Genomic DNA, 25,297 nt, shown 5'->3' with positions numbered 1-25,297 from the left:
TAATAGCTTCTATCTTGACACCTGTATTGAATAGGCTGAGAGTGGGTTGCTCTTAGGTGCAGGTATAGGACAGTTGGAGGCTGGTGACCCGGGGGTTACTGGGCCCCAGCTGAACTCACCTGAGATGTGACCCATTTTTTGCCTTCAGCCGATGCCAGAAGATTCATCCCCCCATGCAGTACTTGCTTTCAAGAGTGCTTTATATGTGTTTGAAAAGGCTCTTGTGAAATCATCAAATAGAAAAGTCTCTTCATATGTGCATAGCAAACTAAACACAGCCTGAGCCATATATAAATGTACATTCTAAGTGAGAGCTTTGTAAAATGCGTAAAGCAGATACCAGCTCTAGATGGCTGTGCCAGCAATCAGACACTTGAAGTCAGTCACCTAGTTTTTAGAGGTAGCTAAGATCAGGTAGGTGATTTCAAATAAAGACCCTTTTTGAGAATCCAGACCTTAATATTGGAAAAAAATAAACATCAGTTTCCCAGAGAGAGGATGAAGTGAAAAACAAGATTAGGGCAGTTATTTAGTGCCTGAACCCCCAACTTGACAGCTGAGGCTCCCTCTGGAGGGGTCTGGACTGAGGCCAGGTCAATGAGCATTTGCCTTTGACCTCAATGGGACTGGGTTTCACCATGAGTTCCCCATAACACATGCATTGGCTCTGCTCAGTCTCTATTATATTTTCTGTGTGGAAATGTTTTTTTTTAATTATTTTTTAACTGCATGGCACATTTGTTTTCCTTTGTTTCTGCCTTTCTCTTTCTTGTACTGCAATTTTCTGTCTTTTGTGCTGTTGTGAACTAGGTAACGAAGCGCCTTCCTTCCTCAGGAACATCCACTATCTTCATGCTTTCTCAAACTTCCAGCAATCACAGCTTTTCTTGGAGTGAATAAGGTGATTTCCTTTCTGAGTCACTATGTGTTGCTTGCTCTACTGCTTTTTTTCCTCCTTCTAATGCCTAACTCCTGAAAAAACCCTATTTAGATTTGCTCACCCAGCAAAACCTTGCTTCCCCCCCTGCTCCTTTTTCTTTAATTTAAATATTTTGCTTTCAATATTGTATCTGTCTCTTCCTCTTTGGTCTACTTCTTCACCTCAGGTGGGTGAGCTGATTGTGCTCGGGATGCCCAAGTGATGTGGACAAGGATGATACTGGTTACATTCGCCTTCTCCACTTGTAGTTCTGTGTGTTAGTGGACTAGATAGAAAATTCGCTAAAGCGGTGGACAAAGGGAACTCAATTTTGATCATCCTTTGGATGACTTGGCAAACAGGTCAGGCTTGTGTGATCTAGGAGAAGCTGCCTAAGTTGCCTGTCTTGCCCAGTCCATCCCACGTAATGCTGCTGTTGTTCTTTGTACAAGTAAATAAGCTGCTGCACTTAACCCTCATAACAAGAGACAATCTTGGACTTGCTGACCATGGGGATGGTGGGGCTGCCCCAACACAAAGTGCCTTGAAAACCTGTCTGTAGTGTTTCGTTTCACTGTAGATTTCCATTATGATGCATTGTTTTAAAAATGGTTATAAGGAGGTCATGGAATCATAGAACAGTTTGGGTTGGAAGGGACATTCTAAGCTCATCCAGTCCCACCCCTGCCATGAGCAGGGACATCTTCACCAGCTCAGGTTGCTCAGAGCCCCCTCCAGCCTGGCCTGGGATGTCTCCAGGGATGGTTCGTCCACCACCTCTCTGGGCAACCTGGGCCAGTATTTTACCACCTGTACTGTAAGGATGGTTTTTCCTCCCTCAGAAGCCTCTGTAGCATAAACCCGAAGTTAACCATTTCAGGGCTGGTCTCTGAATACTCTCCATGCCTCTTGCACTGCAAAACCCAGCCAGGATTAATCACTGGGGTATTTAGGGACCATGTGTTGCTACATGCCTTATGATGTGACTTAGCTGTAAAAAGGGGGGTGTGTGTGTGTGTCTTATATTGTTGAACCATGAGGCAGGGCCAAGCGTCGCGTGTGCTATAAGTGTTTTTGCCTCGCTGTTGCAGAGCAGCAGGAGGGCACCTGATTCATTGTCGGCCAGACCTTCTGTCACACCACTTCTTTTACGAACATTCTCAGATGAATCTAATGTGTTGTAACAGGTACCCTGTCCAAAGGAGTTGAGCTGATTTTAAAAGCCGTCTATTAACCAAATGTAACCCCCACCCAATCAATTAAACTATGGTTCTTGTAATCCTCTTGGCTATCGGTGTGGGGTACCTGTCCTTGTGGAATGGAGATGCAATGCTTGGGATGCATTTTAATTTGGGGGAGTTGTCCTATCCAACCATTCGGAGTTCCACATATACACAGATCCTCTCAAACTGAAATATTTTTCAGTAGATAAACAAATCTTCCAAATACAACCTGTATTTTAGTCTAATATTATCAGACAACTTAGCCTGGAGACTACAGTCAGTGAATCGTGCTGACAGTGATTATAAAAGTTGACACTGTATTCACAGTGAAGTATTCAAATCTCAGCTATTAAAATGATTCCAGTATTGCATCTGAATTGTACAAAAATCCCTTTTTCTAGGGTGCATGCTGTTCTGTCAGATAGAAATAAGTACATTTTAATTTACCTGCATAGATTGAAACTAAACACGTGTATGTGTCTGTGTCACCATATGGTATGATGGGCATGTCTCTGTGTCTGTATGTGTATACGCACACAGAGAGCATCCTAGTACAAGTTCACTTGATTTTAAACATTGTAGTAGGCTGATAGCAGAATAAAAATGTAGAAGTGCCTAATGGAATTCACAGCTTCACAGTGCGATGTTACATAGCTGTGTGGTGTCTGCTGCAAACTTAAAACTGCAGATTTGCTGCAAACCTCTCCTACCTTTGTACCTACAGCTGCTTCTATAGAAATCAGTTTAATTGGAATGGCAGGACCAACAGCCGGGCTTGCCAGAGCTCCAAATGTAGCTGGCATCAGTCTGGGTTTCTGCTTGCCTGGGTGTTGCCAGCGAGCTGAGCAGCCAGTCCTTCCCTGCAGACGTTAGGTGGTGCTCTCCACTGCCATATGCTGGTGCGGACTGGTGCGGGAGGCAGCTGGACTGGGGCAGAACAGGAGCTGCAGGGGACAGCGAGGGAAATGCCACTTTTAGACTTCATTGCAGCATTTTGCAGCTGTGCAAATTGATTTTTCCATGCTATTGTTTGGTTGTGAATGACATTTGGCACTTTTATCATGGGCTAATCATTCTTCTCCTATAAAATGTTAAGTGTTCTTTTCTAAAAATAACACAAATATTTATGAATTTGGGAATATAACAGTTGCAATACATGTGCATTTTCCTTCTGATTTTTGCAGACTGGCTCCTTTGATCTACCTATATTAGTCTCATACAAACGTATAGAGAATGGTTATGTGAAGACTGAAGATGCTGTTACTAATTTGGCAGAAAGATATCCTCTCAGGATACTTTAAAGTGCTCCATACAAACACGGCATATTGTCATGCTGTAGGAATAAAAACATGGTTTTAACCTAACAGTTCTCTTTAACGTTGCCAAGTACAGCGAGCAGCCATGCTGATAAAGCCGTAACCAGGGCACTGGCCCCCTGGTACCCCTTTGTCTTTGGTTTCGCCACCCGCCCCTCCTCCTCCAAAAAAAATCTGCCTAATTCTACATCATTGGAGACTAGAGAAAGCATCTATAGTAATTAATCCAAAACAGCGTGAGTAAAAAGTGCGAGAGAGGAATGCCAGCCCCATTTCTCACAGGGGCTTCCTCTGCCCGCTGCAGATCTGGCTGAGAGCAGCTGAGAGCTGCTGAAGTCTCTTGCTCTGCCTGACCAAAGAAGCAGCACTGACTTTAAACCCAACAACCCCCTTCCAGCTCCTGGGAGGCGCCGGGGACAACCTGTTCCTCTCCTGCAGGAGCTGGATGCAGCCCTGCGAGCATCTCGCCTGGTGCTGGGGCTGTGACCCCTCGGCGGGGGCTGCCCCGTCCCAGCGATGGGCTGCCGGATGTGTGCGGCAGAAATACTTGGGAACTCGAGAGATCTTCACTGATGATGAAAGTTGTCCAGTTACATACTGGGTACAGCTGGAAGCGATCTGTGGTCTGTACGCAGCGCCTGTATCCGTGCAGAAACCTGTGGTGCTGGGAAGCGCCTGAGCATCCTCCCCTGTTCCTGGTGGAGGGTGAAGAAAAGGTTATTTTCCCTCGTGTTGTGGCTGTTCGTGATGGAAGGAAGCTTTTGTGGGGGAGGACAGAATCTCAAAAGCCGTTTTGCCTGGGCTCCTGTGGTTGTGCTTACGTTGCTGCACTGTGCAGTTGCTTCAACACTTTGAAGGCCTGAGTGACAGTGTGGTCCTTGGATGATCCTGGGGACACAGGCTGTGCCTGTAAACCTGCAGGCGTATAAAACTACATCTTGAGTTATTTGCACTAAGAAAAAAAGAAGCCAGTTTAAAAATAAAAGGAATACATGAACCTGATTTAATTTTACATTTTATTTGGTTTTTTAAATTGGCATGTTCTTTTTAAATCTACCTGTACTATGATCATGGGAACTTTTCTCTTTAGGTTGTGCACAGCAGAGGTGACTTTGGCCTGACTTTTCTTTTTCTCTGATACTTCATATGTGGAAAAAGCAGCTTTTTTTTGTAGTTTTAAATCATAAGCAGTGACTGAGTGCCCTATGCCACCACCGTTTGGTGTGAAGGTCCCCCTGGTGCTGACTGCCCCCGGCACTCTGCAGAGCGATGCAGAGGAGCTACTGTGAGAAGCGTTCGAGTCTCTCCAGAGTAACGAGTTCAATGCTGCGGCTGGGTTTGGATCCCACTTGCTCAGGCTTCGCGTCACTTACATGCAAAGAAACAACCAGTTGGGACTAGATGGAACGTTCATTTCATCAAATTTCGCTCAACTGCAGACAATTTTTGGAAGAATAGAGTGTTGTTCTCTGGCTGCCACCCCTGAGGTCCATCTTCGACTCTTGGTTGGAAGCAGGATGTAGATCAGCTGCAGGTGATTTCTGCTGTGCATCATAAGGACGTTGCAATGGGCCTTACCTGAGTGGGAAAGGGGTGAGTGCAGTCCCTGTGGTCGGTGGCTGCTCTTATATCACCCAGCACGGGAGGGGACACACGGACAGGACCACTGTATTATACACGCTGCACTGGCCTCCCCACGAGTGGGGTTTGTTAGCACCACGTTAGCAACTGCGGCTCGACTCTTTGCTGCATGCAAGTAAGGAGCTGCACTTCCAGCATGTGTCCCATAGGCAAAGCTTATTTTTCTTTTTTTTCTCTCCTTTTTTTTTTCCTTTTCCTAGCTCATTTCACAAACTTAGAATTCAACTTGCAGACCTTCTCAACTTTTCACGCTAAAATGTGGTGCCTACAGATCAAGTATGCGATGAATACAATGAAGATACACTCTACATGCCAAATCTAACCTTTCTCCTTAAATATACAGTTGCTGACTTGTGTTTACATAACCTTTAAAATCTGGACATTGAAATGCCTAATTCCTGTGATTCAAAACCATTCCAAGCCCAAATGGCCCCAAGCCTGACACTTTGCTTCTCGGATTGCTTTGTATCATACTCTCCTCCTAGGGTCAAAATCTGCTCCCATGAAATTCAGCTGGAGGTTTGGCTGGTGACATTCGTGGGAACAGAGTGAAGCTTGCCATGTATGTGTGAACTGTCTGAAGAAAGCCTCTCAAACGGGCTAATCTCTGCAGCCCGTTTTAAGATGAAGCCGTCTTAAGAGCCAAATCTTTCTCTTCCCATTTCCAAGTGTCCTGTCTCAGGATGGAGCAAGCTATTGCAATAGCTGGACATTCAAATCCAAGACGTGTGTGCTCACAGGCTGGTTGGAATTTACCTGAAATGTCTTTTTGTAGTTTTAGTAGCAGCGGTTTGGGGAAAATGGGGGTTTTCTTGGGCTTGGATCTTCAGCTAATGCACTGATGTAGTGCTGGGGATGCCGGGACAGCCAGGGCTGCCCTGGACCAGCAGAACGGCTGATTCTTGTTATTCAGCAATGGCAGAAGTGAAATTTCTGTTGCTGTGGATGACTTGTGAAGTCAGAGGTAATAGGAGACCCCTTTTCGGGTTACAGAAGGGAAGAAAAAGTGGCGATAGTAACTGTAAGGTATAAGGCGGCAGGATGCTGAAGAGGCAGTAATCCAACAGGGATGGTGTGGTTATTGTTCATAATACACAGTGTTACAGTGCTCGTCAGCGAGCTAAAAGGTCAGTACAGGCTTACTGGTGGAAAAACTTGAAGGAAAAAAAAGGCTGGTTTTTTTTTTTGTAATAATTCATTGAAGTTTAGTCACTGGCTAGTGACACTGGAAGATAAGTAATTAAGACTCCCTCTAAAACTGGTATGTGATAATGGAGGAACTTGGTGTAGTCATATCTACTTTTCAAAAACTAATCCTAAGTGTTATGAGGATATTATAAATGACTTGGAGTTGCATAAAAGCTTAAAATTGAATTTGTATACATGCAGTTGAAAAACTTACCTAATACTGCACCGTTTATTCAGTTTCCCAGCTATGGATTTTTTTAAAAAACCATGTAATATATAGAAGGTGTAAATTATATGCAGGCAATGAGAAGATACATTTTCAGCTTCTGGAAAAAAAAAAATTGACTGCAACCTTACATTTTTTTCACTTAAATGCAATTTTATACATTTATGTTGCTTTATATAAAGGAAATCGAATGTGAATGTTACCTTTTATGAATGCAACTTGCTCTTTTTTCATTACAGAAACTTTTGTTTGAAGTAATCAATAAACTTTGGTATGTTGTTCTGATTAATATACAATTGTTTGTCTTGTCTCCTTGGATGCTCCTAGGCAACAGTTCATAACGTGGCCTTTTACAAGGCAGTACAAGGGGAACCATCAGCATTTCCACTGGGGGGTGGGTGATGCCAGCAAGGCCTCACTCAGTTCTATGATGTGGAGCAGCATTTGCCCAAGGAAACACTGTTTGCTTCTTATATGTTTTTACTTTTCCAGCGAGGTATTAGCAATTCTAGTAACAGCTGCTGCCCGTAGCTGGCCTATGTGCTCTAATTTCCCTGAAAAATAATCTGTCAAATTAAGAAATTAAGTCCTGTGAATTAAGTGAATAAGTCGATTTAACTTTGTAGAAGTGTTGAACTCAGAGCTTTAGCTGACATTAGGAATTGGGTAAAAAATGCACGTCCATGTGCCTGACTTGCGTGTGTGCATAGAGTCTTTTTCTTAATGCTGTGCACTGGTTCGAGTGTCGTGGCTCCCTGTAATAAATAAGTATTTTTTTGTTCAAAGACTAGATGTGCACAAACGAGGATTATTCTGTGGTTTGTGAAGTGCCTGGAGCTGGTGAAGTGCAGGCCAGACATTTACATTGATGAAATTCCTACAGCTCAATGGAACTGTTAAAGCACCACTCACAGTGTTTGTATAATACACCAGAAAAATACAGAGGCTTTTTTTTTTTTTTAGGACATGGATCCAAGTCAAACTGAAATGTTTGTAATGAAAAACTGACAGTTTGAAAGATTCTGTTTTGGCTGCTTCGATTTCTTCAGCTCCCATGAGCCACTGGAGGACAGATGGCTGTGCTATTTAAAACAAACTATAACCTTTAAGAAGCAGCTTGTACTACTGGAAACCAGATACACGCATTGAGAATCTTAATAGCCTGAGTGAGTGACAGTGAAAATGATCTGAAGAGCTGGAAAGGGTTTTACTCTGAGCTGGCTACCCAGGCTGACGGAACAAAAGTAGTAATGTAAGTGATGGGAGACAGCCACAGGTCATGAGGTATTTCAGAAAGCACCAAATTAGCATTTAAAATGCTCATGTAGCCCTTCATGTTAGAAAGAAGAAGCAACCTCACTTTATAAGGTGACAAGGACAGCAATTTTTGTCAAGGTCAGGCTGCTGGCGTGAGGGCTCTTGGCACTCGGGGGGTCCGCAGTGTCCACGGCCCTCCCTGTGCCCCTGCAGCAGAAAGAGATGAGTCCTTGCTGCTGGGCTTGGGCTTTGCTGCTGGAATCTTCACACGTCTGGGGATAACCTGCTAAGCTGGAAACTGTGCTGCAGGCTGGTGGAAGGGGGTGTGTGCACCTCTGTGCCTGTTCCCTTCCAAAACCCGGGGCTGTAACAATAAATAAGGCAAGTCTGACTGGCACAGGGAACAAGTGAAAGCAGAGTGGAGTCCTTTCTCTTTTTCACGTTGAAATAATAGGTGGCATAAAATCCTGATAAATCAGTGCAGACCTAACCGGCTCCCAGACCAGCCTGGAAAGAGCCCGCACTGGACGGTACCCCCAGATCGGGGGTGATGCTGCCTCATGCAAACAAAATCCTCATAAAATCCCCATTTATGAAAACCAAACAGGGCTTAATTACTCTCCCGCAGGTACTTTGATGTCACTATGCTTGTTCCAGAGGTGAGCAATTCCCTTCAACAGCAGCTTGACTCCAAACTGCATTTCACCAGCTCTGTTCTTCCAGTTCCCAGCACTACCATAACAAAACAACAACAGAAAGTCCTTCTGCCCTGTTTTACCCATTGGAGTTTGGGCATGAAAGACCAAGTGGCTGCTCCCCATCGCAGCTGGGGCTCGGGGTGAAGCAGGGGGCTTGCAGAAGATGTGCAGGTGAGGAGGAGCAGTGGAGGAATGGCCTGTAAAAGCTGATGGGGATAATGTGATGGAGCGGCGCAAAGGTGTTTGCAGCAGGTTTCCAGGTGGTGTAGAAGGAAAAACAGGGTTTAGGCAAGCAAGGGTAAATCATTGCAACAATCAAGCCCTGAAGTGGTGAAATCGGGGCTGTATCTCAGAGAAATTATCTGGCACCCACAGGACTGTGTGTGAGAGCTGGGATACATGGCTGCATGGAGGGTGGCAAGTTAAATTTCCCTATTTAATCAGAAACTCTTTTCCCCAGCAACTGTCAGAAGAAGGGTGTTTCTGAACAAGACACTAGGAGACAGGACGGACTGAGCTGATGGTGACTGATGTGTGTTTATCAAGACACTTCCAGAAGCCTCTAGCTGAGCGATATCTCCAGCGATGTGGTGGGACCGGAGCGGCCGCAGCCGGACTTGCTGCTCGGCCTTTGCTTTCTGCACAGTCCTACAATGAAGTATGAAAGCAGCAGCTTTTGGAAGCTGCAGAAATGAAACCTGTGTTTTCTCCAAATTATCATAAAAAGTTATGCTAGGGAGAAATAGCTGATATAATTATTCAGGTCAGTCTCAAGAGGTGATTGCAGCACTGGGAGGACACTGATGTCTGTGATTGCCTAAAATGGAGCATTCTTGTTAGATTAAGCAGGTATTTTTGAAGGGTGATTTCTAAAATCCAAATCATGGCACCAGTCCCAACAAAATCTTCTAGCATTTATCTGGAAAAAAAAAAAAAAGGCAGCATTTTTAATTTTGTTTGAGGTTTAGCTTTTCATTTTGGTTTGTTTTTTTGGGGGGTTGTTTTGATTTTGATTGTTTGATTTTGCTGTTTTGTTGTTTGTTTTGGTTTGGTTTGTTTTTTTGGTCTGGAATTAATGAAATTACTAGGAATATTCCCTAAGAGTTAAGGATAAGGAATTGCACTCACATGAAATAAAACTCTGCAAACAGAGATGCTTTAGGTTCTGACAAGGTGTCCCTCAGTTCTCTGAGGGGCCCTTTCCCTCCTCACACATGTGCCACTCTCAGAGCGCTGAATGTTATTATGGGCCTGGATGGGAAATGCCTGAAAAAGAACTACCAGTGTTTCTGGCTGTCATTGTTTCCTTTTTATCCATCTCCTTGTTCCCTCTGTCTCAGCTTATCATTCCTTGGGCAGGCAGAGAGTAACGCTCGTCTCTGGAGGAGACAAACATGCCGAGTAGCTTCTGTCAGTGTAAAATACGAGCAGCTGGACGGTGCCTCTGCTGAATGCGTTGCTGGAACGCCTGGGCATTTATCGTGAAATACCTTAAAGGAGGGGCTGTAAGCAGCCAGCTTTTCAAAACAAGAATCTCCGCGGCCATCCAGGCTTGTAAAGGAAAAACAGTAAGGAAAAGCTGTGACTGGTTGTCCTGCAGTCCAAGCAAGCACAGCTTTTCTGTGTGAGAGCTGGCTGATGTTGTCCAGTGCCAGCTGGATTGGCTGGAGGAGGCGCAGCCGTGGGATGTGCAGGATTCCTGCCGCATCCGCTGCCGTGGTCCAGCCTGGACCACCCGGGGCTCAGGTGGGGTGTGCTTGGCTGCAAAGACCTGATCCAGATCCAGTCTTAAGCATTTTGTGTTCCCCTCAGAGAGCACGAAATGGGTTGATTGCCAAACCTGAGGGATATTGTAGCTGTGTTTTCTACTGGTTACCTTCATTTTTCCAGAAGCCAGTGTTACCATGGGTGTGTGTCACTCAATGGTGATGAGTCCCGGTTACAGCAGCAGTAGAACAAAATGGGGCCTAATTTCTCCCTGAAATGTTACAATTTAGGGAAAATAGCATTCCTGTGAAAAGAACGCAGAAGGAAAGTGACGTGGCTGTCTTTCCATACATGTAGACTTGCATATGGCTATTTTATTACCACATTTTACTGCTGTGCACCTGAGCTGGGTTTTTTGACGAGTAACTCTCCCAGTCGCACCAGATGTGCTTTATTACCAAACAGAAAATTGTGTATTCAAACTGTTAAGTCAGTGAGAATCCGCTGTGTTACGAACAAGAGGCACTGACTGAAGGGGTGATTTTTCTTTAAAAAATTCCATATCAGTGTAAGAAGGGATGAGGTCTGCCAAAACACAGAGTTTTTCATACTACCATCATTAGACCTTGGATCCTAAATTAATAGCCCTGACTGCTGAAGTGTTGGAAAAAGGCTGCTATTATTGTAAGGAACATAATTAAAAGGTTGTTTTGGAAAAACAGGAACATCCACTTCTCTGTGCTGCCTTCCTGGGCAGCTCAGGCTCCTGTTGAGAATAAGCTGGCACAGTCTGAATCTCAGCATCGAGGAAACTGAGGCTGATGGGTCAGGCCAGCAGTGTGCTTGGAGCTCTGTCCAGCTTTGGCTATAGCATGGCTACATGTAGTTCCCATACACTGTTCAAGGAATTTGCTAGGACGATGCTTGCAGAGGATGAAAATTTGTTGTTGTTGTTGTTTGTGCATGGTTGTTTGTTTGATTGTTTTTTGTTGTTGGTTGGTAGGTTGTTTTTTTCTTAAGAGATGTCCTATGGGCACTCAGGTGGGGAGCGGCTCTGGCTGTAGAGGGGTGTGCGGGGGGGTGGAAACAGAAAATTAAAATAATAATAATTTAAAAAAAGGAAACAAAGGGTGAAAAGAACGGGGAAAAAAATGACACAAAAGAAAAAGAGGAAAATAGGGAAAAAGAGAAGAAAACGAGAGACATAGGGGAAAAGGGGAGGTGTGATTCTGTGAACGGGGAAGAGGGGAGGGAAGGGAAAAAGAGAGAAAAAAGGGGGGGAAAGGAAAAGAAGGCAAAACCGCCGAGGCGCTCGGGGCGGGAGGCGGCGGTGTCAGCGGGGCGGCCGCCGGGGCGGGCGGGGGCGGGTGCGGGGCGGGCGGAGGAGGCGGTGGGCGCTTCCCCGGCCCCGCCTCGGCGGCCGCGGGGCGGTGGAGCGCTGCCGGCGGCGGAGCGCTGCCGCGGGGCATGGCCCTGGCCCCGGCCCCGGCCGGTCCCCCTCCGGGGGGCACCTCGGCCGGGGAGATGGAGAGCTACTACCGCCTGCTGCGGGCCGCCGCGCTGCTGGAGGCCGCCGCCGCCGGTGAGTCCCGCGGGGGCTGCCGGACACCGAGGGGTAGCTGTGGGTGTCACAGGTGTCCGGGGTAGCGGGTGCGGGGAGACCCGCCGGTCGGGCGAGGGTGGGGAAGGGTTTTCCCTGGACATCCCTCTCCCTTCGCCCTCTGTGGAAGGAGCCGGGCTGCCGGCTCCGCTCCTCCAGCCCGGCCGGGAGCGCGGGTGGCCGGCACTGGGGTTGGAGTGGTGGCGGCGGGGTCGGGATGCCAAGGGAAGGTGGGCAGATGTGTCCGTCTGCCTCGAAAGCCTCTGGGAGGGCTCGTTGCAGGAGGGTTTTGTGGACTTTGGATGTTATTTATTTTGATGGATTGCATGAACAGTGAAGAACTGGCTCGTTTTATAAGGAGAAGTCATTTTACATTGTGTTGCTGACATGGCCTTTTTATTATTGGAATTCGTTGCTCAAAACACATTTTGAAGAAAGGAGGTTGTTTTTGGTGAGCAGGTTGTGTGCCAGTGCTAGTCCCCTTCTCAGATTGGCCATGAGCAAAACTAAAGAAGTCCTCCCTGGGAAGTTGCATCTTAGCCTGATGACTATGATGTGCCCTTTCCCAGTTTCTGAAGTAGAAAAGCAGTACCTGTGTGTAAAACCTGTCCCCATTAGACAGCCCTTCTTCCCTCCCTTATTTCTTGGTCTTCAAACATCGCTTAATCCCAGGCTGCATAGGGGACCGCACAGAGTTGTAATGATGTTGCTGTGGTTCCGTGGCTGCACGCCCTTAATGCGAGAAGCCAATGCAATCTGATCCCTTACCCTCAGGCCGTAAACTGTTCTTGTGCTTCAACTGTGTTTTCTTTGATGGACAATGATTTGCTCATAAAACTATGTGGAGCCCTGACTTTTATGTTATTTTGTTTTCTTGTGGGGAGAAGAGGGTTTTTTTTCTGCAGAGAAGTCTTTCATAATCCAGGAAAAGTAGTGGCATCCTCAGTGACTCTGTCCTCGCTGGAGGATGCATACCTTGTTGGAGGCAAAGGCACTGATCATTCCTTATTTGTTCACAGCTGGCAGTGTGCTTGGAGCCGTGCCAGGCACAAAAAAGACACACTGAGCCCAAAAAAGCTTCTAAGTGTAGTTCCAGTTTCCTTGACCTCTTTGCAAAGCACCAGTTTAGGGTGTGGGAGGAATTTATCGGGGGTAAGTCACAGGTGAGGTCTTCACCGATGTGCCACCTGCCCCTCAAGGGATGCATGTGTATGTGCTCTTCAGGGATGGTGCCCACCACAGGACCTTCTCCTCTGCTGTGGGCTGTCCTACCTGCCATACCTGTGCTAACCTGTTTGTTTGGCTGTGCTCTGCAAACATGGTAGGAAAATGTAGGCAGAGGTGATCACGGTCAGTTAGTGGAAGATGCTATTTGAATGGATGTGATTAAAATAAGTCTGATCCTTCTTGCACTGGTGTCTGTGATGAAACACCCACACTGCTTGAACAGGAGTTGGGTGACACAGGGATGGGGATGCAGATGGTGAATGTTTTCTATGAACAGTGTAACAGAAACTGGGTGAAAGGGGGCAGCAGGTTTCTCGTGAGCATGAGCACTGTCTTCTAACCAGCTCCTGGCAGATGACCTTTGTATAATGGTCATATGAAATCAAAATATCTCCACAAAGGCACGCTTGTGTGGTTGTAGCTGCAGGATCTGGACGCATGATTTGGCATCTACATAGGTTATTAAAAGAAGATACTGAAAAAGATACAAAGTTGAGTAAGGTTCCCCAAATAATGAGATTAAAAATAAATCAGAGGTTTTTTTCTTTATCCCTGATTTCTGAGCATTCAGTCTGATCCGGGTCCATGTTTTAGCCATTTTGCTTCATGCGTCAGTACTGGAAACTTTCTGGTCATTTCTAGTATAAGGTGATGTTTTCCCTGTATCTGTGAGCTATTAGGCTGTATATTAGCCTATATATTTTCCCTGTATCTGTGATATATTAGCCAATATAAATCCCAATCCTTTTACAGCTGTTTTCATCTCTAAAATGGCTTGGATTCCCTTGGAGAGCTGCGAGAGTACAGGACCAGCAGCCTCCAAAAATTCTGCAGTGCCATCAGTCCAGACCCCTTTGGGTGGACCATGGAGGAGTAGTAGTCTGGGAGCAGTCAGTAGTATGTGGGATGTGCTTCCTCTCCCTACATCACATTTGCTACAACTACAGTTTAGTGGTTTATCATTCATTTACCAGGACAAAAGCGAAGTGACAGCAGGGCTGTGTGGGAGGGAAGCAGCTGAAGTGTAAAATAGGATGGGCAAAAGAAAGAGTCTTCCAAAGCGCCGTCTTTGCCACCGAACTGGAGGATGCTTGGGGACATGGAGCTTCCCCCATGTGCCTGGAGACGGGCAGTTCATGGCTCAGCTACCGCCGCTGGTCGTGTTTGTGGTAGGAGCCTTTTGTTAAAGTCAGTTTTGCCAGGCAAGACTTGCAAGTAAATCCCAGAGTCACAAACCAAGTGAGTGCCCTCAGCCTCCTGCTGCAAACGGGCAACTTTGTGCTCACTGACACATGTCGCTGTGATGGTGGTCCTTTCGGCACGTGTGACGAGCACAGCTCAGGTTTCATGCCCCTCAGCTTGCTCTACTGCCAAAGCCTCGATCAGCCCATCTGCCAGCATCCCTAATACGGCGAAGCTGAAGGCCATAGCAAAATTGGGGGCAGAGGAGCAGGAGCATGAGGAGCTGTGGTGGAAGTGGCTGGGTGGGGCTGCCTTGTTTTCTGAATCCCTTTACCTCCTGGGCAGTGCCAGATGTGGGTTTGCAGTGGGGCTGAGTCAGGAGCTCTGGCTGCCGGCAGCTCCCGAGGCAGAGTTATTCTTCAGAACCCACACTGGCTGAGCTGCTGCATGGTGCAGTTACCCTCCTGCTGCTCCGGGGGTGTCTGTCCAAGGGCTGGGTGGTATGAGACAGACAGTGAACACCAGTGATATCCTTCCAGCCCCTCGCTTTTCATGCCACTGACCTTCTCCTGCCGCAAGAAAGCAGTTTGCTGGGTTTGGAGTAGTGTGTTTGCTCAACAAGGGAGTTCCAGAATTGAGCATTTCCATTTTCTCTTCAGGAAAAAATTGGTTTTAGTTTCCCTCGCTTTGCAGCAGAGTTTCCAGGTGATACCATCATGGCAACCTGGCTGCACAGTTTAGTTTCTTGGCTGTATGGGCTGTGAAAGCAAACAAGTTGTTCCAGTGACTTTAGTGAACTTGGTTCCAGGTTCTGAGGCAGGTAATGGGGCCCAAGAATGTACTGCTGTGACATCTCCCAGGAATTAATTTGTGCACAAAGCTGAAATTTGGCTTGGAAAAAGCAGTGCTTGCATGGTATTAAAGGATGATGGGAAAGTTAGTGGTGTATGTATGTTTTTATCAGGCTTTGGAAGTCTTTTGTGTTGATTGGGCTCTGGTTTGGAGGCTGATGGTGGTGGCCAGGAAGGTGTGTACTGGTGGCAGGTGCTAAACATGCCTTCCCCCGCACAGCTGGTAAACGTGCCCGGGTGCTGGTGTGCAAAACACCTGTGAACTCTTTCCTGAATGTCTTATAAGGGAGGAGTAGCTAAATTTTGAAATAGGAGAAGTTTAAAAGTACATTGATGCTCCTAAATATAAGAAATTAAAGAAACTAGATTTTCTCAACTCCCACACTGAGTTAGAATGCGCAAGGGTGGGTGTTGAGAAACTTTTATTACATTTCTTGCAATAGATGTAAATTCATGTACAGTTGAGCTGGCTTTTCTCTTTCCTCATTTTTGCTTAGTTCATGGTGATACGAGAAGACAGTTTTTCTGATTGGATGTGAGCACATCAGAGCAACCAGTATTTTGTTCTCTCGCATTAGCAGATTAGCAACAGCAATAACAGGAGATAACATGTATGCCTTGCTGTCATTTAGTTTACTTTTTTTTTCACCATTTCTAAGTGAAGCTTCCAGTTTGCCAGCTGTTAAATCTAAATTGGAAGAGATTTCCCCCCACTTCCCACCCCAAACTCCATGGTCCCCAGCACGCAGAGACACCCTGGACCTTTCAGCCTCCCTTGAGCATCCTCCTCGCTTGCAGCATGGTCAGCACCGGCTCCTGGGGACCCTTCTGCTCACTCCAGCTCCCAAAATTGTATCGGAGGATGATATTGCTGTGAATGCGGGATCCTTTGCTGGCTGTACCTTGTCTGGGATCCTTCGCTGGCTGAATCTCGTCCTCCTGGCAGCGGTGGCCCGTGGTCAGCAGGAATGAGGTTTTGCTGGTTTTGTGTGTCAGTGGCAGAGCGCAGCTGTGCTGTGCTGGTGCCCTGGGTGCTCCTGCTCTCTTGCAGCCGGTGTTTCTCTGCCGGTGGTCGCTGGAGGGGAACGGGAGGCTTCTGCCCTGGGACTCACAGGCTTGGCCATGGGGCCTGATCCAGGGTCGCTCTGCGCACGCCTGGACACGGTGCCATCTGATCCCTCTTGGGACACTGATCAGCTCCTATTGTAAGGTGATGATTCAGCTGGTCCCGTGAGGACATTCCTCCGTGGGATGGGCACGCTGCCTGGATGATGGTCCACAAGCCTGGACTGCACTGAGTTAACATTTCCTCCCTCCTTCTTATATTTTTTTTGATTCTGCAGCATTTTCTTTGCATATTTACCATTATCCTCAGTGTACATAAATCTAAGCCTTTTGAAAAGGTCATTCAAGTTTTTTCAGAAGCTTCACTTTTCTTTTTCCCTTTGGTTATTGTTGTGTGGCTTCTTAGCCAAGCACACTCCCAGGTTTGGGTGGTGGGGATGTGTGTCTGCACTGAAGCATCCGCTGCAGTTGAGCTTTAGAAGGTCTTAGCAGAGAAGAACAGCCAGTGGGTCAGAAGAGAGGACCATCTGGTGCCATATCCTGCCTCCCACACTGTGCCGGAGAGAGTGCTTGGGGAGAAGCAAAAGAAAGATCTTGCAAATACAGTGAGCCTTTCCTTAAAATATCCTCCCTAGTCTGACAAAGGATAATCCAAGCAGTCATTGAACCTGGTGTGGCAACCAACCTGTCATACCTGGTGATGGACGAACCCTCCTGGGCTTTCCATGGCCTTTTTGAAGACTCTGTCTTTTTGATGTGTTCCTGCCTGATGTGGCTGTCTCAGTTTCTCATCTGTGACAGGAGATGATGCTCCCAGTGAAGTTTAAATCATGGTTTTTGCTGGGACATGCTCACATCCCCTTGGAACGGTAGCTCCTGAGATGGCCCCACTGCCTCCTGTAGCCTGGGGACCAGGGTGTGCTGCCAGCACCTGAACCACCAGTTCCCTCTAAGTACACCCTGTCTGTCCACAGCTCCTACTGTGTTCCTGGGTGCAGCTCTTCCCGTGGCTCTACCATCCGTTGTCCCCTGTATTGTACTGATGTTCTTCCCAGGAGATGTATGAGATGGCAGCTCAGCCACCCTGTAGAAGCAGATTTTGCAAGTTCCTCTGCAAAGTCGAGGATTTACCAAGAGATCTGTGCACATCAGGTGGAGGTTTGCCATCAGGCTATTGACAGAACTGACTGAGGAGCCCCATCATCTTCCTCGGGATCAATACATCTCATCTTCCAGAAAAATAAGCATTTAAAAACTGAATCTAATTGCTAGGCTTTCCCTCCAAATGAAAGCCTGGTTTCAAGGGGCTATAGTTAGGAAGTGGGTGCCTGCAGGCAGAGCCCAGGGCTGTGGCAGCGTGTGAGCTGTCCCCACAGCCAGGAGGGACAAAGGAGTTTACAGCCATCGAGGGCATTGAAACTTGCTGCCATAAATATTTTAATGAGTCTTTTGTGTGGCTTGCTTGGCACGGGGAATGGCTGCACCACCTGGAGTTACAAACTGTTGAATGTGCCAGGTTTTAGTGCAGCAACAGAAATTCGTGTTCTTATGTTGAGATGGTTAAAGGTGAATATGCTCCACCTGGCTCCCCTGGACAGCAACAGGACCTCATCTTTACAACAGGTACCCCTGGCAACTGCACTGGAACTATTTCCATAAGAGTATGTGTGTGTCAGAGCAGGATGCATGAGCAGCTGAATGTGGTTTTGATGCACACGAGGTCCTCTGCAGCTCAGAATTCCTTTTAGAAATGAATGGTGATTACATATATAGCTTCTGCAACATATCTGAGATCACTTGCAAATGCAGAAGAGGACCATGGCAGTATTTGCACTTTGCACAATCAAGTCTCTTAAGTTTCTTCAACAGCTGAACTTCTGGAGGTGTGGAAAAAAGGAAATGTGTTTGATACAGGCTATGCTTTACTGCTGGGTATTCATCACTTGGGGAAAAGGTCCCCACAGATCTATATCTGTGGCCAGGTTGTTAGCTGGGCTACAAAGCTGTGATTGCAGCATAAGGATGTGCTATACAGTTCTGGATGACTTTGGTGGAACTGAGTAGAAATGTCTCTTATTAGCAGGTCTCTCTGCTTTTCTGCCCTGTGAATTTTTAGAAGTCCCTGGTGTGGCACCTGCAAATCCCTGTGAGCCCGCTTGCTGCGAACTCACTTGTAGGAAAGATGATCCTCAGACCCTCCAGGAGGAAGCCACTGAGTCCTGGCTCATGGACTTCATGACTGATCCTGAGACCTTCAGTTCTTTGGTGCATCCAGAAACCAGTCCCGTGGCTGTGGAGACCTTTTCTTACCCAGCTGTCCAAGTTAGTCCAACACCATCCAACAGTCAGCACAATGGGGTTTTCAACACCCACCCTTTGGTGCCAGCTCTTGCGCAACCTGTACAGATGTGAACACCTATATTGGCCTGATGGATGGAGGCTCCTGGGTTCTTTTCTGCTCTTGTCATCAGACATGCTTGTGTCTCTTTGCTAACCTGGTATCCTGCTGGCACTTGTGCCTGTTCTCATTTGCGCATGAGGGACTGAAGCCGTCTCCCACATGATTTGCTCTCGGCTACCAAAAAGTTCAGTCTCAAAGCCAGGAAGCAGCCTCAGGACCTTGGCTGTCAGTTCTCTGCTCAGACCAGGTCCTGTAAATAAGCTTTTGGTGAATACAGCAGGCCTTGTTGAGAAACACAATGTCCTATTCTCTACTATGTGTTCTCTGATGAACGTGCAGCTCAGCACGGTATCTCCATCAGCATCATGCCTCCTGGGCAGCTGCCAGCCCCTCCTGGCTCCGGTTCACATGAGCACTGTGTAAACATGTGCTCTGTGTGTACGCGCTGCTGTATCCTGTTCTCGGACAGGTATGGAGCAGGATGGAAAAGTGAGAGGGTGGATCTGGTGATATGGAAATCAGGATCCTACTCCAGGTATAAGCTTGCCAAGGAAGCCACCACTTGGAGACTACACAGGTGGGACGCGATCCCTGGGAAGCTTTGGTGTCTGGGCAGTACTGGCAGCTGCCTGTGTGCTCCCTCCCTGCTCCTTCCCTGCAGCCATGGACAGCCACTTGGTCACTTGGCACCATGCTGTTGGACAGGCTTTGTGTAGTAGACCTCATGCAAGTGTGTTGTTCAGAGCAGGGCAGTTTGTAGACAGTATAAAATAGCTTTTTTTTCTCTAATGAGTCCTCAGTCTTGCTGTCTGGACATGGTGTGCTGATGGGGAGAATGGCGCTGTTTCTTGTTGTGTGCTGGATTGAATCCAAAGCCTTTTGAAATTGCTCAGAGTGAAAGCAGGGTGAGGCTCAGCTGCTCACTGGCTCGGACATGCACTGGGGCGATGGAGACCTGGGTTTCCTGCAGCAAGCTGTGGCCCCCACCACAGGATGGTTTTCTGTCATTCTTCCTGGAGGAGCTCTTTGACTTTTGCAGATAATTAAATGTCAAATGAAACTGTTCCACTTATCCCAAGTGAGTGCCCTGAGCAATGGGCTGCAAGGTCATTCCTTTTGAGTGCTTCTTTATGGCTATGGAACTGGGGTATAGCAACGGGTTGGAGCAGGGGGGACAGATTGCAGGGTGGTGCATTGGTCTTTCTCCTCAGCTACAGGACTGTGTTTCTATTATTTGCCCCAATGAATATTTAATTTTGCAAAGTGGAGCAACTTCAGCTGGAGAAGCTGAAAGCGCCGCTCTCTGCATTGCACGGGGCTAAGGGTGGCGGCACTCAGCTCTAGGGGGTTTCTGTTCTCAGTCCTGCACAAAGCAGCTAAGATGAAGATGGCTTAATCCTCATGCCCAGCTTAGCTGTGCTCCGTGGGCTGTCCTGGGAGGCTCACACTGACGCTGGCTGTGGACAGGGGTGTCCCCGGCAGCCAGGGGAAGCCCCACTCATTGGAACTCCCTGAGCATTGCACCTTCCTGCAGATGCTGCTGGTTTGTGTAGGTCTGCCTTACGGGGGTCATTAGCCTCAAAGGAACTTTGGGGGACAGGTAGACCTTCCTGTGGTGGAACAAACTGAGACAGACGCTGGCTGGTAACCCTGGTTAGCCCAGAAGGTTACCAATGGAAATGGAAATAAGTTACAAACATACTGATTTGCAGGCTCCCTTGACACCAAATAAATGCTGCTTCATTGAGTGTGGATGTCCAAATGGACAAACAGCTGAGAACAAGCAGATCATGGAGAAATGTGATCCTTTACAATTTTTGTTTGATTTACTTCAGTTTGGTTTCCTAGACGATAGCAAAAACCCTCACATGAAAAGCCACTCTTTTTCATTCACAGCAAAGCCATACCCAAATGGATTTTATAGTTGCAAACAATATTTGGTCAGTGTTGTGAAGTGTAAGGCGCTATTACATCAGTTTGGCAGATGCTTTACACAGCTGCTGTCTGCAGATGCTGTGGGCCTGCAAAGTTTGGAAAAGGAAAGAAAACAACAATTACCAAAGAGCAAAGTGCTTCGGAGTTTGTGTTTTATGTGAGGAATATGGACTCAGACTGTAGTTGTCCCCTCTCTGAATGTCACTGCAGACATCCACTGCATGCGAAAGTCCTATTGTGCTTGAATCACCTAGAATGGGAAGATCTCTAAAAATAAGCATTATTCTTATGTGTCCAGTCTGTGCAATGGCCTTGAGATATGGTCCTATGGAGAGGACCCAGTAAAATGTTCTGGACTGTGTAACCAAATGATGGGAACAGGAGAGATTCAGCGGGGTTCCCTGATGAGTTTTTCTTGGAGATATAGAGAGCGCTGTATTTCCCTTTTGTCTTTTCCCTGCTTGGCTTCAGGCATCCTCTGAAACTGTGTCGTGGCAACGATCTCCTCCATAGAAGAGTCTCTGAATGTAATAATTGTGGCAGCATTTTATGAATACCCAGTTTAGAGCCTATATAAAAAATGTTATTCCACTTTTAGGACAATTTATTGTCCAGATGCTGATTGCTTTTGGTAAGACCCTAAAGCCTGAAGTCACACCAGCTGTGTGATGATAGCGTTGTAGTTCATGAAGTGCTCTGAGATGCTGTAACACAGGGGGTTCAGCTCAGTTTTGTAACAGTGCAGCTCTGTTCTATAATAGCTGACGATCACAAAGCCTCTTTTTAAGAGAAATGAGTGGACTTACATGAAACCTTGGCTTCCTCTGCCTTGTGCCAAGGGAGATGCAGGCTGGCTGTGCTGTTCGTAATGCTGGGCACTACCCTGGGGTGTTTTCTGTACTGTCCCGAGTGTCCTTCAAATAAGAAATCCCCATTTTGCTAATGAACATCAATTGAAGCCTTGTTTGAGAGGCGGATGTCTTTGGTGCCCCACTGCCTTTCACTGTTCTTTTTCCAGAAGCTAGTATTTGAGGACAGAGGTCACCCTTCTGTACAGAATTTACTGTAACATCCAACTGATGTGCCACAGGCACAGCAACGCCTTGCAAATTCGTTTCCAGGACTTAATTTTCCCTAACATTTGCCCAGGAGGTTGAGTTTGATGGCCAATGCAGCGTGAGCAATGAGTTGGCCAAGCAGCAGCTCTCATGGGACCACAATCAGTCTGTTGTTGGGCCTTGACCTCACCAAAGGGCAGCTGTCTTGCTCCTCCATCACTTGTTGGATTCTTCTGCTCCACAGGAGATGGAGAGGGTTTGTAAGGGAAATGTTCTTTGAGCCTTCGCTGCCTGAAGTAAATGACTTCCACCTAGTTTTTCCTCGAATGAGTTATTTTGGGTGCTCAACTTGGAACTGTTTGGAAGGGCCTGAATTTCCAAAGGTGCTGAGTGCCTAAAAATCACCTCTTGAGAAGCGAGAAACTCAGTCATAAGGGTGCTTAGGAATCTGGGTTTCCACCTATGTGCCAGAGTCAAGGGTGAAACCTTCCGTGCAATAAAATGTTGGGGAGCAAGGTCCTTGCTGGAAACCACAACTTCCAAAGTGTGTCCCTTCTTAGGTCGTTCCCAAGCGTGGTGGGAACCCTTGTCCTATGGTGCTTTGCACCTCAAACCCAGATAAAGGTCCAACTGGTGGCACTTGCTGAGCTGGCAGGTGTGCGGGACAGGGTCACCCATGCTTGCAGAGGGTAGGGGACAGTGGGTCCTACTGCAGCCTCCCAGCACACATAGGGTTACAACATCAGGTGGCTTTGCAGTTTCCATGATAATAATTGGGAAACTGTAGCTTAGAGAGATGTGAGAGAATAAGCACTGGACTGTGGGGTTAAAGCAAGTATTTTTCAGATGATTTTCTGAAAAGCAAAGTTTGAAAATATCTGTGGAAAAATGCTATTTTTTTCCCCAACCATAGTTATGTCCGGCTTAGTTTAAAGTTGAAGATTGTTAGATTTTTCTCAGTGAGGAAATGTCTTGTGAAACTTCTTGGTTTTCTTTACCATACAAAGGTTAACCCTCCCTCCCCCAGCCCAGCTATCAATAAACCAGCACATCCCTCTAACATCACTGCAGAACCAGAAACAAAAGCTGCATTTACTGTAAACCTGTAACTGTGTTTGCTTTTACTGTTGAGCACTTGAATCATAGCACAGGGCACAACTTTGCTGCATCTTTGGGGACAGTGGTCGGCAGGGGTGGATGAGGTGAGCTGGGCTTTTGTCTTGTGTTTTCAAAGACCCACATGTTTCATATCATCTGCTTAATGTGTTGGAGCTTATTAGGTTATTAAATGTGATTTTTATCAGTGTGAAACTGTTGAGCTGGGGAAAAAAATCGACTAATAGAGAAGAAAGCTATTGCCACCACTTGTCCTCAAGTTAGGTGAAGCAGTTGAATGAGAGAGAAGTATTTGAAATATCTTTGCAAAACAAACGTTCTTACCAAGACCAATTCTGGGGCCTGTTAAAAACAAGAATGTTTCTGTAGATGCCAGTGGGACTGAGGCTTGATCCTTAACAAACAAAAATAACATTTTTATCTCCAAGAGGGAAAAAAACCAGTATGTGTCCATAGAAGAGCAGAGAGCAGGAGGCAGAGTCCCCCCTACCTCATGCACCTCTGGGCTGCTGTGCTGCAGCTCCATATGGTTAATTAGAGACCTGAAAAATCCTTGGATAAAGTAGAAGTGACCAGAAAGCTTTAGGGAAAAAGTGCAATAGAATAAATATTGATTACACTGGAGTGTGCTGAAGTATGCAGCCTGTGTGATTTAAAACAGCCAAAAGATTACTCCCTGGGACCAACTCTGTAAAATAATCACTGTTTAAAATTTGATTATCAGAAAGCACAAGGACTTTAATCTGTATAGATGTGCTTTAAAACATTTATTTGCAGGAACAAGGATGTTTAATTTTTAGCTATCATTCCATTTATAGATAATCCAGAAAAATGTCTGCCAGGTATAAACTCCTCTTGTGTTTATTGAGTCTGTTTTTTTTCCCTTCTCCCAGGGAAAGGTAAAAATGATGTATATTGTTCTGATGTGCTTCCACTGAAACTGTCAGTGTGCTAAATATTTAATATTAAAAAGGCCTCTCCCATTATTTAATTTAAAAAAAAATCTAATAACCAAACACAAGACCAATGTCCTTTTCGGTGCATGTGGCCACATGCTAGATGAAAACATGATTTCAGAAGCTTATTTGCTCAAAATTAAAGACTATAACAGCCTAAAAACCCAGCCTTGTTCCTAGTACAGCAGCCTTGGACACTGCTGTTCCCAGCAGAAACCTCAGGCCATTACATTGCCAAGACTATGAAGCACTGGGGGAGTTTGCAAAATAGGAGGGTAAATTAATAACTCAAAAATATAAAAAATTAACATTGGATATACCCTGTTGAGGAGAAAACACTCAGGTTCCCCAGCAGTGCTCCCTTAGTACATTTGACAGAATACATTTGCTGCTGACTTATGGCATTTGCCCGGTTAGAGTCATTAGAAACATGAGTTTCTAGGGCAACCATGTATCCTTTGTTACAAAATTTCATATGTAATTTAGGGAAGCTGCTTTTGGTTCGAGTCTCACCTTTGGGTTAACACGTTGATGAATGTGTTTGCTTTGGATTTTTCCTTCCTTTTTGACCACTGCTTTTGTTTGTTTGTTTGTTTGTTTGTTTTTCCCCAGAAACTGCAACACCCATCTGTGCAAAAGACATCAGTGATGATTTGATGAAAGAGTTTGCATTTCTTTCTGGTGAGTATGGTGAACTTCTCCAGGGTCTTTCTCTCTGTGTGGTAATTAAATACTCCAGATAAACTTTTGTGCTATTTGGCAAACTGATACTCCACACACGATATTATCCATCAGGTAGTCTCCAGTGCTACTAGAAATGTTGTCAATAAAACACTGAGGCATTTTGAAAGAGCGTATTAGGTTTCTTTCTCAAGCCATACTCTAAAATATTCTTGCATTCAGACACTCAATGCATTAAGAGTTGTTTTGCTTTGAAATTTATTTCTGGACGTTTCAGACCAGCATGCTGATTTGTCCTTATATTTCTGCCTTCTTTTGCTATCCCATGCAAAGCACACTCGGTAAATAAAGGAAATACGTGGTACCTAATATGTTTGTTTCTACCACCTGTGTGCGTTGTGCTTGAAATCAGTGGCAGAATTTGTCTCGGTTTTGCTGCTCTGGTGGTGTAAAAACCCCTCTGTAGTGATGGCAGTGTTTTTTGACCTGACTGGTGGACCTGGGCTTTGCTGCTGGCCCTCCTGGAAAGCTCACCCAGGGAAGCATCTGTGTCTTCATTCCAGGTGGCCGGGGGAAAGACAAGGCTTGGATTATCACCCTCCCTGACAACGCTCGCTTCAATGAGGTGCCCGAGGAGATCGTATCTAAAGTCTTAACATACCTAACGTCAGTCCCAAGGTATGTGGCTCCCTTTTAGCTCTTGCCTGTGATGGGCAGAGGTGTTGGTCTTGCCTGGGCCAGGCAGGGGATCTTCAGGGTGATGCGACACATGAGGGTGAGAGGCATCTTCAGCTCTCAGAGCAAGTAAGATGGAAAGGACAAATGATGCAAGCCCTTACAGTGTCCAGGTGTGGTATTTAATGTGCCAGTAACTGCAGAGTAAAAAGTGGACATCATCCCAATGACTTGTCAGCCTGTGTGTATCATAAATTTATATTAAGTTTCTAATTAACAGCAAGCTTTCCTTAAGCTTTGACATGTGTCACAGCTTAAATATGCCATGCTGCTGCAGAATAATATTTTGACATGTACAAACAGAGAGTCATTACC

General features: G+C 46.2%; 2 protein-coding genes across 2 annotated transcripts in view; both read left to right on the top strand.

Moving 5' to 3' along the window:
• The window catches only part of ATP11C (ATPase phospholipid transporting 11C), a 42,330-nt gene extending 35,521 nt beyond the window's left edge, over positions 1–6,809 (top strand). The window contains 1 exon segment of the mRNA XM_071813572.1: positions 3,327–6,809. Coding sequence (XP_071669673.1) covers positions 3,327–3,443 — 117 coding nt within the window. The 3' untranslated portion in view covers positions 3,444–6,809.
• A 4,796-nt stretch (positions 6,810–11,605) lies between these two features.
• The window catches only part of MCF2 (MCF.2 cell line derived transforming sequence), a 57,798-nt gene continuing 44,106 nt past the window's right edge, over positions 11,606–25,297 (top strand). The window contains exons 1-3 of the mRNA XM_065846606.2: positions 11,606–11,757; positions 24,179–24,247; positions 24,811–24,925. Of these exons, the coding sequence (XP_065702678.1) occupies positions 11,643–11,757; positions 24,179–24,247; positions 24,811–24,925 (299 nt within the window). The 5' untranslated portion in view covers positions 11,606–11,642. The remainder of the gene's footprint in view (positions 11,758–24,178; positions 24,248–24,810; positions 24,926–25,297) is intronic.

This window comes from Patagioenas fasciata, chromosome 11 (genome assembly GCF_037038585.1).
Source record: "Patagioenas fasciata isolate bPatFas1 chromosome 11, bPatFas1.hap1, whole genome shotgun sequence".
Taxonomy (NCBI): domain Eukaryota; kingdom Metazoa; phylum Chordata; class Aves; order Columbiformes; family Columbidae; genus Patagioenas; species Patagioenas fasciata.
Note: the sequence above shows the minus strand (reverse complement) of the source record. Positions and strands in the feature narration are given on the sequence as shown.